The 14,119-nt window shown below is 46.1% G+C and overlaps 1 protein-coding gene across 1 annotated transcript in view; it reads right to left on the bottom strand.

The window, feature by feature from the left end:
- Positions 1 to 556: 556 nt before the first annotated feature.
- LOC149341069 (putative ATP-dependent RNA helicase DDX23) overlaps positions 557 to 14,119 on the bottom strand; it is a 37,752-nt gene continuing 24,189 nt past the window's right edge. The window contains exons 8-19 of the mRNA XM_089542909.1: positions 13,868 to 13,995; positions 13,480 to 13,656; positions 13,303 to 13,382; positions 12,388 to 12,613; positions 11,263 to 11,408; positions 10,397 to 10,574; positions 6,674 to 6,763; positions 5,701 to 5,850; positions 5,147 to 5,298; positions 4,166 to 4,274; positions 3,009 to 3,183; positions 557 to 854 (exon numbers count right to left, since the gene is read on the bottom strand). Of these exons, the coding sequence (XP_089399035.1) occupies positions 631 to 854; positions 3,009 to 3,183; positions 4,166 to 4,274; positions 5,147 to 5,298; positions 5,701 to 5,850; positions 6,674 to 6,763; positions 10,397 to 10,574; positions 11,263 to 11,408; positions 12,388 to 12,613; positions 13,303 to 13,382; positions 13,480 to 13,656; positions 13,868 to 13,995 (1,835 nt within the window). The 3' untranslated portion in view covers positions 557 to 630. The remainder of the gene's footprint in view (positions 855 to 3,008; positions 3,184 to 4,165; positions 4,275 to 5,146; positions 5,299 to 5,700; positions 5,851 to 6,673; positions 6,764 to 10,396; positions 10,575 to 11,262; positions 11,409 to 12,387; positions 12,614 to 13,302; positions 13,383 to 13,479; positions 13,657 to 13,867; positions 13,996 to 14,119) is intronic.

Genomic DNA, 14,119 nt, shown 5'->3' with positions numbered 1-14,119 from the left:
CCTGCATACAAATTCCACACCTCTGTATTTGCCGAGACCAAGATCCACTGACTTTCATTCTGTCTGAGAGTGTGATACTGCTCTATCATGAACAGAGATGGTCACATCACCTTCGTCTGTACTAACCAAGTTTTCTTTAAAAGTGAGGCCACCTCAACAAACCTTTTGAAAGTAATGTCCTGCATGAAACATTCCATTATCACGTGGTGTGTGTACAATATTTAGGTGCCGAAATGTACAGCACTGGCTTTGGGTGGGAGAAACTTTTTTTGTCACAGTGAATAGCTGCTTCTGCTTAGGCTGATGGTATTCCACAGTCTGTTTCCATGTGTTTTAAAATGTTCAAGCTTGCCCCATAGTTTCCTCTCACAGTGCAGCTGAACATTGCTAACCCTTGCCCATTATTCTGCATGCTAACAAACAATCTTTGCAATACCGAGCCTGGCAGTGTGGAGCAGCCCATCTGCTGCCTCTCAGACCTAGGTGCACTCTGATAGCTGCAGAACAGGCTCAAGCAGAACAAGTGCTATGGGAGAACCTAAGCATGGCCAGCATAATAAGTGTGGAGGTTTCGCCATACATGGCTGTCCAGCAGTCCTGCTTTATTGGAATAACAATGAGAAAAGCAATTCACGCAAAGATCTTCTCTTCTCGACGCTTCTTGGTGACCACTGTCCCAGGTTTGTGCTGTGCATCTGGGTGGTTGGCCAGTTCGGGTGGGCATGTGGAGACAGGACTGCTCAGGATGAGCTGCTTGAGGTCGTAGAAGAGGTGCGAGTCTTCCTTGGTCACAAAGGACACAGCCTTGCCATGCAGGCCCGCTCGTCCCGTACGACCAATGCGATGTGTGTAATCTGCAACAAAGACAGGCAGTTGCTTTTAGTATAGCAAGAGTGTAAAAGAATTTGAGCACTAAACGGAGTGGGTGCTTCTTTCTAATCACACAAGATGAACAATGCTATACTGCTCCAGCGACTACACAATCTTGTGCAGTAAAACCTTTTAAATTGGAATTTCAAGGGACTGGAAAAAAATTTGCAATTATCCAAAAGTGGAAGCATTGAACTGTCAAAGAAGGTGCCAAAAAGCTATCTGTGACCTTAAAAATTTATCTAGCCAGCACCTGGATGATGATCGTCTGCATTTGAGATGAAACATGCACGAGTAAGGAAGTCATTACTCATTGACATCCACCCGAGCGCAGCCATACGGCTACAAAGAAAAGCTATACAACTTTCTCAGAAACTTCGTAGTGAAAGAAAAATTCGTCCTGGTCCGGGGTTCAAACCCGGGACCATCGCTTCCCCGGAGCAGTCGCTCTACCAGTTGGGCTAACCTGGACAGCAAACTTATGGTAGGGCGAGAGCGAATTGATCAATAACTTGAAGTGGAAACTTGGTTGGTCCTATGTTTTGGGGGAATCCCCCAAGGTGGAGTAGATTTGTAAGATTTGTCAGTGAGTAATTACTCCCTTATTACAAATCTACTCCACCTTAGGGGATTCCCCTAAAACATTGGCCCAACCCAGTTCCCACTTGGAGGTATTGATCAATTCGCTCTCGCCGTACCATAAGCTTGCCGTCCAGGTTAGCTCAATTGGTAGAGCAACTGCTCCGGTGAAGCGGCGGTCCTGGGTTCGAACCTTGGACCAGGATGAATCCCTCTTTAACTACGAAGTTTTTGAGAAAGCTGTATAGCTTTCTTCTGTAGCCGTATAGCTGCGCTCGGGTGGACATCAATACGTAATTACTCTCTTATTACGAACGCTGGCTTCCCTGCACGACAGATGTGCCATATTGAAAATAGGCACAGCCACACCCCACCTTCCCCTTGTGGTGTGGTTTCACAACAAATGTCTTCTTCAAGGTGTCCAAGATTTCATTTCTCACCCAGCACCGCACGTGAGAAGTGATCTCGGGAGCGCCATTCGATATTGAATGTTCTGCTGAATGAGAATTTGATAAATGCGAACAGTAGTGCCACACTTCTGAATGGGATTTTCATGGGGATTGTATCCCTGTTTGATGAAAACAACGATTTTGCACATCTGGGTTTGACATATCTGGGATTGCTGTACAACATTATGGGGGGACAGTCCACTGAAGTTAAGTTTCCCCCCTGCATGAACATTGTGTAGTGGCATGCCTTTATGAGAATGCCTTTATGAGCACTCAGTTACACTAACTACAAGGAAGAGAAGCCAGTGTCACCAACTGCCATGAGTGATACGCACATATCAGGAAATGGTTTTCCTTCAGCTTCAGGAACTGCAACTGCAAACATCTGGTGTGTCTCCAGTTCACTGCACCCTTGCGGAAGTGTCACCCACAAGTGCACCATACCCAGCCTCAAATGTACCACAGCCCCGCTTGGTGTGGAACAACTAGCTTGTGTCCCTGTTGATGAGTCAGATGTCAATGATTCTTCCCAAGGAGCTTCTTACTGTTAATTGCCTACTGGCACTACTGCTTTTATGAGAAATAACTGCCAATTTTGTACACTCTTGAGGTGTTCTCCAAGATCACAGCCCACCACAGTTGGTTTGCATCATGGTGTACTTTCCAACTGAGGGTCAGATGGCTTGGCCCATAAGCAACAGAGAACTTTTCTTCTACCCGTAATCCCAAAACGTGAACCTATTGTTTCCAAACTTAGTAAATTCTGTGACAAGTTTTTTTTTTCTGCCCAAGACAAAATGTGTCACGAAGTATACTTGCATCATAAGCTCTAATCCCAGTGACAATGTCTAAGCCAGTTGCACCAGGGTCACTGAGTAAAATTATAAATTCAACTAAGCCTTTCAACCACAAAACAGCTGACAGCATATTATCCAAGTGATCAACAAATGACGAACTCCCCAAGCAAACTCAGGTGCACCAAAATATATGCTGAAACCACAAACGGACACTTCCACAGGCAGTGAAAGCATGCCCATGATATGCAAGCTAAAAAGAAAAAAAGAAATCGTTAAAGCTCACTTGGTGCTACCAAGAAGAGATTCTACTGACCTTCAATGGACTTTGCCATGTCATAATTGATGACCATGGAAACGTTACGGATGTCGATACCACGACCAGCAACGTCTGTGGCCACCAGGATGTCCTTGGTACCCCCTTTGAGGCTGGCCAAGGCAAACTCACGCTGCTCTTGACCCTTGCCACCGTGCAGCGTACAGGCATTGAACTGCATGCAAGAAACATAGATTAGGTGATCAGATGCAACACATGTATGGCATGTTAACAAAATACTAAGCATTTGATACGACAGAGTGGGTCACATTTCAACAAAGGAATACTCATCACTGAGATGAGCGCACTGTGAAGGCATGAACAGACCGGTGTGCCTTCTCACACCTTCGCAACAGAAGGCAGGCATGCATTCATCTAGGGTCTGAACATGAAACAATAGCCGTCTTAAAGCTGCTGTTCTGCTAGCACATTTTACATTACGGTTGCCAATATAGTCATAAAACCAACTGTCACTACAAGCACTACTGCCTTGGCTGAAGCAGGCCTTTACCTTTCCCTCTCTTTTTTTCCTTGCTCCTGCTCCTTTTTTTTCTCCTGCTCCTTGTGACGGAGCAAACTTGCGAAAATATCAACTCTAAGCACAGGCTCACTAAGCCCGTGCTTAATAAGGAGCTTTCCGGAAGTTCGCTTCGTCGTAAAGAGCAGGAGCGCAGAAAAAGCGGCCGTAACGCATGCCAGCTAAAGATTTGGCCGGCTGTACATGACGAAGTGGACCCTCCTGCAGAGGTACCTCTGCTGTTGAGCCAAGCCAAGTTACTGAAAAGCAAGCATGCAGGGAATATTTAAACTACCTATATCTGTCACAACCACTGCACGTCCTATGCAACCTAACAGCTTTAGCACAACCTTATGTGCAATCTAGTGCTTTTATTACTAATCCAGAGACTCACGTATATGTGAACAATTAGACTGAGCAGTAAAATGGAATCTAAATAACAACTAGACAGTCGAAGTACTGTACAAAGAAAAGGCACACAGGCTAAAGGTTGAGCACAGAAGGCAAAATGAGCAATGCTAGAAAGAAAACACACTAGGAAAATAGCAACCCAAATCACCTATGCAACACTTCAGCAACGCAATGCCTGCCATTAGCCAAGTAGTAGAGCTCGCTTTAGGATGGTTTTAAGAGCACTTACGCCCATTTTTTCGAGTCCCTTGGCAAGAACATCTGCACCCTTCTTCTGGTTGACGAAGATGATCACAGGTGGCTCCACACCACGGTTGAGAAGCTCCACTAGCTTCCTCCTGCATGGCCCACAAAATGCTTAGAACTGCCAAACGGACATACACATGCTATGCATACTCCACAAGCACTTGCACTGCTTGGATAAAAACACCACAAACATGAATGGTAGGAGACTTGGCTCAACCTGGCACCCCAGTTAATTCAGTTCAAGTGAACAAAGAGACAGTAATGGCAATGACTCCAGAACAGAAGTCTCACCATGAGCACACTGAAGCAATAAATATGCTACTGCTCTCATTGAGCATGCCACAGCAGCCTATTCCAGATACATCACATGTACAACCTCAGGCTGTTGGACACACAAACACAAGGTGCTTGAGGAAGAGCACTTTTGTATACACAGAAATAAGTGCCCCCACAGCCATGTAACCTTTAGGCAACAGTTGGGAAGTTACAATAATTATGCTGCTGAAGCACTTACTGTAACCTACATTTTCAGTACCACTTAATACAGCTCTCAATGGCCAGCTACATTTTATACTGCATTTTCACTACACATAAAATGTTTGCATAACAGGAAGTCCCTTTATAATTATCAGCTAAATGCACTGATGTCAGCTCAATACAGGTAAATTTTCATGCTGGAAAAAGACCACAGACAAGAACTGCATACCGACTTGTTAGCCGTGCCACCAAAACAGCTACACTAAAGTATTAGTGCGAATATATGTAAGCACAAAGGCATTGCCTAGAAAAAGCAATCCTTTACATTAACAAATAAACATAGTAGTATGCAATAAACCTTTCAAGGTGATATCATTCCCTAGCTAGAGATGGGTTTTACTCTTATCCATCACATCATCCAACTCCTCATCTGCACAGGCAGCACAGGCGAAGAAAGAGCACAGTGCAGTCAGAAAGATGGGCTGACCTCTTCTCAGACTCGGTGACGAGGTGCACAACCTGTTCAACCCTCTCAACAGGTTTGCCCACCGAGCCAATGTACACGATGGCTGGCCGCCGCAGGTAGGAGCGTGCCAAGCGCTCCACCGCCGGAGGCATGGTAGCCGTGAACATCACCGTCTGTAACACAAAGGTCGAAACCAAAATTTGAAATCATGGCAAAGCTGAGTGCAATTACTCGCAAGATGTTGCAGAGCATTATAGCAGTGCTTGATATCAGTACCTACTTGAACGCACCTGAACACATTAAGAAACACCCCCAATCCACAAGTTGAAACGCAAAAGGTGCCTGTATGCTGTGCAGAACAAGAGGAACTTAGTGCAGGTTAAAGATCCCCAGATGGTCAAGATTATATGGCCTCCCCTCCACTGTGGCACCTCTTTCTTCCACCTTTCACTCCCACCTTCCTCCTTTCCCTCGCTGTTTTCCTTTCCTCAAAAACCATTAATTCCTTTCGTTCCATATAACCTAGCCACGGGTGGAATGCCCAACACCAATGAAGACAAGGTCACACCACGTACCTGTCTGTACTTGTGCTTGGAAGCAAAGTTGGCAAGCAGCTTCTCCTCATCCTCAGCATCATCTGTGTCTGGTTTCTGGTTGGTGACTGGCATGTAGTCCAAGATCTTCTGCACCTCTCCTTCAAAGCCCATGTCAATCATGCGGTCAGCCTGCAGGATGAGCCAGCGCAAGCAGAAGAAAGGATGATGATAAACATGGATCATGAAAAAATTTGAAAAAAGCTACGTGGCACACAGGACACTCTATAGCATTAGCTGTGGGAACTCGTTTTAAAGACTCACTCTTCTGATAAGGTGCATAGCCTCACCATAATAGCGTGCATGATATAACAGTGCCAATTTGACATCCAGGTCTCAATTGCGCCCCCGGACACTCATGTTAGGGTGCATTTAGTGTTGCAAGGAGGAGAAGGTGACAAGAAAAAGAAATGAGCGGTAACTACTACGCCAAGCACCAACTGCTCACTCGAGCTTGGTCATGCTTTGTCAGCATAAATTGAGGCTTATTGGGGAGGAAAAAAAATGCTAACTATTGCTCAAAGCTTTTTGCCTGTCTTCACTTGGCCGTTCGCAATTCTGCATTGTGCCCAATATGAAATACCTAAGTGCAAGCCATACAGTAATCACTGACACCCTTTCTTAAGCAAATTAACACGAGCCATGCCCTCCGCATTGGGCAGTAGCCCCCACCCCTTTTAAGCATTAGACAGGACTCATGCTGGCAACGCGCGAATTTTACTTTGGTGCAACACTTCTACAATACCACCAAAGATTCACATTGGTTGCAACATGTAGCAGGTGTGATGTGATGTCATAGTTCAACACAAACTGTGCAGCATTCCCACCGCAGCACTACAGTACGACTAGTACCATAGTTGGCTTCAGTTAAAATAAGAGTCACTCTTCAATTACGTGCAGAGGCACTGTCACCAGGCTGAATGCAACCTAGATACCAATGTGGGCGTGAACCCACCTCGTCCAACACAATGTAGGTACACCGACTCAGCACCAGGTATCTGTTCTCCAGGACGTCAATCAGACGGCCAGGGGTGGCAATTACAATCTGCACAACAAGCAAAGGGGCAACACATTTGAAAGATGATGCCAGGACATAGCTTCAGAAATAATGAGCAACAGCACCCCAGTGCAAAAAGGGGCCACAAAGCCTGGCAGTCCAAACCACATACCGTATAAATGCGTGTAAGGGCCGCACCCTGTTTTCCCGAAGCAAATATTAAGAAAAGAAATATATCTGTGTAAGGGCAACACCCAAACTTTCCACAACCCACGCGAGAATAGCCTTCAAAATGCACAAGCCATGGACTCCATGATCACTCGGTAATCATTTGCACTCTTCAACTGTAAGCGTAGTAAGCAGCTGATCACCTAAGCATGCAGTGGATTTTTTCTTCTTTTCCACCTTTGTGAGGAACAATTTATGCTGTCCTGGAGAATTTCTCCTTACCCCTACTTACACATAATGGCAGCTGAGCATTAATTAGAAATTAGAAACATGACTGAAGTTGCTTAGAAATCAGCAAAGAAGCTTGTGTCAAGCCCTCTGCAATTCCTAAGATAAAAGTATGTCTGAGCATTCATTTTAGGGTGCCATTTGTGTTGATCCTTTGATAAGTTCAAATTTAGAACAAATATCTTTTTTTGGCTGCAGGAGAACAGAATACACAAGCATTAATGCAGCTACTGTTTCATAAAGACACTCTAGCCACTTCCTAGAGTAGGACCCTTGGGTTCCTTGAGTACCTAAACCTCCCTCCTCGTAATTTCCTTACCGACATTATTTTGAGCCTTACTGAATTACAAGTGTCAAAAGCATTCTAGGGTCAGCAGTTATTAAAGAAGTGGGTTTGATCCCAGCCGCGGCGGCCAAATTTCAATGGAGGCAAAATTCTAGAGGCCTGTGTACTGTGCGATCTCACTGCACGTTAAAGAACTCCAGGTGGTCAAAATTTCCGGAGTCCTTACGGCGTCCCTCACAGCCTGAGCTGCTTTGGGACATTAAACCCCAATAAACCAAACCAATAAATAAAACTAATTAAAGTAGGGCAATGTCTAAGGGGCTATGCATCACACACTCTTTTCTGCATGCATGTCAGGCATGAAGGTATGAAAGCCATGACATGCGAAGTTCCTCAGTACCTTCTGAAAACATCCTGGATGCTAGAATTACTGAGAACCCTTGCTCTAAAGCATGCACCTGGACTGCATATGCCCAGGACAGAGAAACAAAGCTTTTATCATCAGGAGACAGCACTGCTTCGCAAACAAACTGGCACAGCTTAAAGGTGCACTGAAGAGGAATCTGAACTGGTCTTTTTGCCGCGGGAACTCAATCTACACGTTCCAAGCATTCTTAGAAGCTTCGATTTATTTCCCTGTGTGGCCGATTTCCCTAATTAAATTGAATTAACGCCCGGCTGCCGCCTTTTTTTTTTTAATTCTCCCTTGTATGGTGGGCGGAGTCAACCAACGCGGGGAGTGCCTTTCACCCAGTCCCGTGGCGGCTTGCCGCTCTGCCATCGGCGGAGTAATACGTAGTAGTCCGTAGAAGCAAATAGTCCGCGCGTATTTTTATTTCTGTGGGCTTATTTTTCGGTTACATTATCTGGAAATGAAACTATTTATTCGCGGAAACCTAAAAAACAAAATAAAGCGAAAGCAAAGCCTCCACGGAGCTGGCTGAAAGGCACTCCCCGCGTTGGTCGACTCCGCCCACCGTACGAGGGAGAATTAAAAAAAAAAAGGCGGGAGCCGGGCGTTAATGCGATTTAATTAGGGAAATCGGCCACACAGGGCAATAAGTCGCAGTTTCTAAGAATGCTAGGAACGTGTAGATCGAGTTCCCGCGGCAAAAAGACGAGTTCAGATTCCTCGTCTTTTTACTGCGGGAACTCGATCTACACGTTCCTAGCATTCTTAGAAACTGCAACTTATTGCCCTGTATGGCCGATTTCCCTAATTAAATCGAATTAACGTCCGGCTCCCGCCCTTTTTTTTTTAATTCTGCCTCGTACGATGGGCGGAGTCGACCAACGCGTGAAGTTCCTTTCAGCCAGCTCCGTGGAGGCTTTGCTTTCGCTTTATTTTGTTTTTTAGGTTTCCATGAATAAATAGTTTCATTCGCAGATAATATAGCCGCAAAATAACCCCGCAGAAATAAAAATACGCGCGGACTATTTGCTGCTACGGACTACTACGTATTACTCCGCCGATGGCAGAGCGGCTAGCCGCCACGGGACTGGGTGAAAGGCACTCCACGCGTTGGTCGACTCCGCCCACCGTAGGAGGCAGAATTCAAAAAAAAGGGCGGGAGCCGGCCGTTAATTCGATTTAATTTGGGAAATCGGCCATACAGGGCAATAAGTCGCAGTTTCTAAGAATGCTAGGAACGTGTAGATCGAGTTCCCGCGGCAAAAAGACAAGTTCAGATTCCTCTTCAGTGCACCTTTAAGTCTACCACCAGCCAATTAGGCTGCCACAGAGCTATGGGCCCTGTCAAGCTGTCAGGAACAGCTTTTTGCCTGTAAACCTGCCAGGATCTTTCTGGGAAATAGTACATGAAAAATTAAAATGAAATGGCGATCTGCCAAATGTAGTGCCAGGTCATCACACGTTCCCCCTGCAAATGAACGTACAGTAGAACCTCGTTAATCCGAAGTCCACCGGACCGCGAAAAATCATCAAATTAACCGGGCTTTCGAATTATCAAAAATCGACGAAAAATAAGAAATAAATGTACGAAACATGGTTGCATCAACACTGCACCTTTATTTTGCCTGAAAAACGGTCACTTGAAGTAGTCATCGATGCGCGACTGCTTGGCGCGGTAGTTAGAGGCGCGTATATACTCCGACGTTCTCGGCGCGCGGGCGAGAGCTGGTTGTGGTCGGATACGTCAGATCGGCGACGCTACGCCAGGCGCTCCGACGTGACTACTACTAGTGGCCACGGGAGGGGAGGGGGGTACGCTCGCTCTTCTGCCACCCTTTGATTGGGGGCACTGCTTGGAGCGGAGCTCCGACGCAAGCGCAGAACGTTCTTCGTTCGACACGCCGCCTGGGAGAGGAGGCGAGTGGCGAAGGGGGTAGAGGGGAGGAGTGGCGCTGGAGGCGTGCGCAGTGCATTCTGGGCGGCTGCGGTCAGAGTGCGCCGAAGCCGCCGGACACGTCTGCGGTCATCGCCGTGCCGCGTGCGCGCTACGTCGAAGTATAAATGCGCCTGAACACAGAACACGTTTGATCGCAGCACCGAACAATCAAAACACTACGAGCAGCGCCAGCCACGAGCTAGACAAACAACGGAAACGGAGCCAGAAAAATTGTGACTAGTGGCACCTGGTTGTTGCTTTGTCAACTAAAGGTACCCTCCAAGACTAGTAGTCGACTGCGCAGATCGCTGAGGCACAACAAACCACCGGAAACCGAAAATTGATTTACAGTGCCGCCTGGCTGCCACTCCGGCAACTCAACTATACTGGCCTCAGAGACTGGCAACGCATTTTTCTTACCGCGAAACACGGAGACCACGGTTTAAACCTACGTATTATCCGGATAGGGGCACGCTGGCTGTTGAAATTATCCGGCAAATTTTGCATGGAAACTGTTGGGACCGCCAAAAACCTTCGAATTACGCGGGATTTTGAATAAACCGAGTTCGAATTAACGAGGTTTTACTGTACCTCACAACCGAGGCGCAGCCGGAATCCCTGCTCCTCACGAGAAAGACCACCAATGACAGCCACTGATCGGATCTCCAGCATCTTGGCAAACTTCGTTGTCTCCTCATCAATCTGCTGGGCCAGCTCACGTGTAGGAGCCATGATGATGGCATACGGTCCCTGGTCAGCATCCTCCTGCCTGCAAGGCATGAGGATGGACGGCAGAAGCAAAAAAAGGAGCATTCAGTACGAGCAACAATACCTGCTAGTAGGTAACGAACAGCAGCCATTACATGGCATAACAGATATTTTTAATGTCTACTGGTCATCGCACTTATTCCTAGCGAGTACATAAACAAGGCAATTGAAAAACCCGGCTGATTCGAGTCATTTTCAGGGTTCCTATGACTTTGAATTACTTTATAGTACTTGGGGCCAACTCTTTGATCTGCAAAGGATACAAGTTTGGGGGTCGGCTTTTATACGAACATACAATAATCACCAAAGTTCCCGCAACAAAATTTATAGCTTCACTAGGTTAACTCGACAGTCTAGTAAATCAGAATAATTTTCCCGGTTCCCATAACTTCGAATTAACAAGGACTCAGTGTAGTACACCAAATCACTGCTCACAGGTATCTTGAGTAAAGTAAAGGTACAAATATGCAGTCTTCTTTCTACAGGCACCTTTTTTTTTATTCTGTTAAAATGCAAAAATGAAACTTCCCCCATTCATGCCAGTGCGACAGATACCTTTTGCAAGGAAAACTGCATTTTTAAGAAAACAAAAGCTGCAACTGCACAAACAAGACTCTGCAGGCCATTGGCTGTCTAGTGACTGTTGCTGTTAACCCCACGACCAACACGTTGGCTATGGCGTCTGTCACCTCTCAATCTTGGGCAGGGAGGTGATCCACATCAGCAGCGGCAGCAGGAAGGCCAGTGTCTTGCCACTGCCAGTTTCAGCCACACCGATGATGTCCCTGTTTTGGAGGCCAATGGGAATGGCTTGCCTCTGGATTGGCGTCGGGTCCTGTGGGCACACACACAGCAGACCACCGAGTCGTTTCACATCCAAGCAAGCATGACAACACTAGTGTCTGCTTCCAGCTCTATGCATTTTCATGCATGCACCCACAAACACATGAATTCACACCAAAACTCACCATGTGCAGACAGCCATAAGGAATGCTCGACTGTTTTTATAAGAGACAAACTTGACCTAACTTTTATATAAAAAAAAAAATATCCTGCGAAACTGTTCATTCATTCTGCCAAAGAGCTGGCAGAAAAAACTGGCTATAACCAGCACGGCAGCCTTCGCCTTACGAAAGCCTTATCTCTTATGTCTCGTCCAAATAATGCCAACACAGCACTATTGTAACAAACAAAAGGCGAGTGACGGTCATGCTCGTTATGAGTGAACTCAAATGTATTCCATTGTGCAAAATCAGCACGCAGGCTGGATTAAGAGTGTGGCAAATTGGGCGAGTTGACACATACTTCACAAAATATTATTGCAATGCAAACATTCTACACATTCGTTGAATGCGTAGAAGGTGTTGGCGAACACATTCCCTCAAGCTGCGGAAAGATGCTCGCTGAACAAACCGGCAGATGTGTGAATGAAATGTTAAGAAAGTATGCCAAGAACATAAAAAATGCTCATGAAGGGAAAGATTGATGGTTTTCTCACAAGTCACTGCCTGCACCCCTGATCTTGAGAGCACATTTGTCATCAAGAGAAGCAAAGAACGTGCCACGAGGGAAACTGCAGAATCTAAATGTGTCGGTAAACTTGGCAAGGAATGTGTAAGCAAGGCTTCCAGTGCTCTCTCCGATAAGAAACACACATGAAGTGCTCACAATAATGTCGGTAGAAGTCAGCACTCGTCATTTCACGTGTCCCCAGTTAGATAAGCCACCCACAGCAGTGCAAGCTCAACAAAATGAATCCCCGGGATGCATCACTACCAGACAAGCCACAAACAAATTACAGGAAGGATGCGAACCTTGTAGCCCAGCTCTTTGATGATGTCCAGTATGGAAGAGGGGAGGCCAGACTCAGACCACTTGCGCAGCGGGTTGGGGATGCGGCCGCCCTTGATGGTAATGCTGAAATCTTCACGAAAGATTCGCCAGTCACGTTCCTGCATCTCTTCCAGGGACTTGTGTGACCAGTGCCGGTCGTCCCACTTTTGCTTTTCTTCCTTGCGCTTGATTTTCTTGAGCCGCACCCTGAAAGGTCATTGCCATTTAATGGCTCTGCCATCACCTCTGCATTGCTACCTTTTCTCTCACTTCTGGCATCAAAAAAGAACAGATGTGAAAAGCACACAAAAAAAGGGCAAAGATGGGAAGACACATAGCGCCATGCAGTCTCCATACAATTTGTTACCAAATTACTGCACTCGCCATCTGAATACAGCGTAAAAATATTCATGGAAAACCTCAGTTGCGTACAGCTCATTATATTTTTTTCCGTTCAGTGCTTACACATTCACTTTTCCCATAATTCACTGCAAGAATGCCTCCACTGAAAGGGTAACATTATTTAACAGAGGGTAAGCTTAAATACAGCTGAGGTACCATGATACTACTCTGATTGCATTAAATCGGCTCGTCAGGTGGCTGAGTTCTTCATGGCAAGCTAGTAAAGAAATTGCACAGTGCAAAGGATGTGCCCAAAGTTAGCGCACAACAGTGTAAAGATAAGCCACTTGAAAATTTTTCCTTGCAGAAGTTTGTTCATTTAAGCTGAGGTTACACAATCACAGAACGAAAAGTCTGTATGTAATCCTTGTGCTGCTCCCTTCCATTTTTTTTACAAGCTACAAGACGGGCAACAGCCACACAGAGCACAGACCCTATTTTGCACATTTCTCCCGTCATCCCCATGCATTTCAAACTGGCAGAACAAGACTTACACTTCTTGGTCTTTTTCAGCCTGTGTTCTCCTACGTTCAAGAAGTTCACCATAAAACTTTGACTGTTCCTTCTTTTGTGCCTGCAAACATACACAAAACTGGTAGGTAGTTTTCTAATGCAGAGGAAATGAGCTAAAAGCATTCACAACAATAAGGGTCTACAGAGAAGAGGCCTACCTTGAGGTCAATACCTCCAATGTGTCCCCTGCCAAAAAACTGCACGGTGTGTTTATCCTTGTAGATGGGGTTGTAGTCGACCGCCGTGTCCTCCGAGGCATCCCAGTCGAAGACAAACTTGCGGTCATTTAGCCGCCGCACTCGCCGCTTCTTCTTGATGATGCCCAGGTAGCGCTCCTGCACATTACGTTACAAATTATGGTTTAAGAATAAGCTTAGGCTGCATTTTTACATCACTACACACGACAGAAAAGGATGTGTACAGCGTGGACATCTTTCCTTCGATGCCAAAGCATACCAGCCCATCAGAAAAAGTGACCTGTAGGCATTCCAGGCCTGGTTATCACCTCCATTCAGCTTCAGAGTGCAAGGGGTTTGGGCCACACACCTTGATGGCTTCAAACTCCTTTTCCTTGTCCTTGTGCTCTCTGATCTTGTCCCGGTCGTCCTCATCCTCCTCATCACGATAGCGCTCCCTCTCTTTTCTCCGCCTGTCCACGCGGTCGGGAACATCGTCTGCAAGAAAAGCAGTCTTAAAAGAGCACAGGGAACTAAACAAGGCTTCGCAGCATCATCTGCTGCCTATACTTTCCAAATGTCAAGCAAACACCTAACTTTGTTTTAATACGCCTGCAAGTAT

This window comes from Amblyomma mixtum, chromosome 5 (assembly GCF_055824585.1).
Source record: "Amblyomma mixtum isolate Tamu chromosome 5, ASM5582458v1, whole genome shotgun sequence".
NCBI classification, from domain to species: domain Eukaryota; kingdom Metazoa; phylum Arthropoda; class Arachnida; order Ixodida; family Ixodidae; genus Amblyomma; species Amblyomma mixtum.
This window is presented reverse-complemented; position numbering and strand designations above follow the sequence as displayed.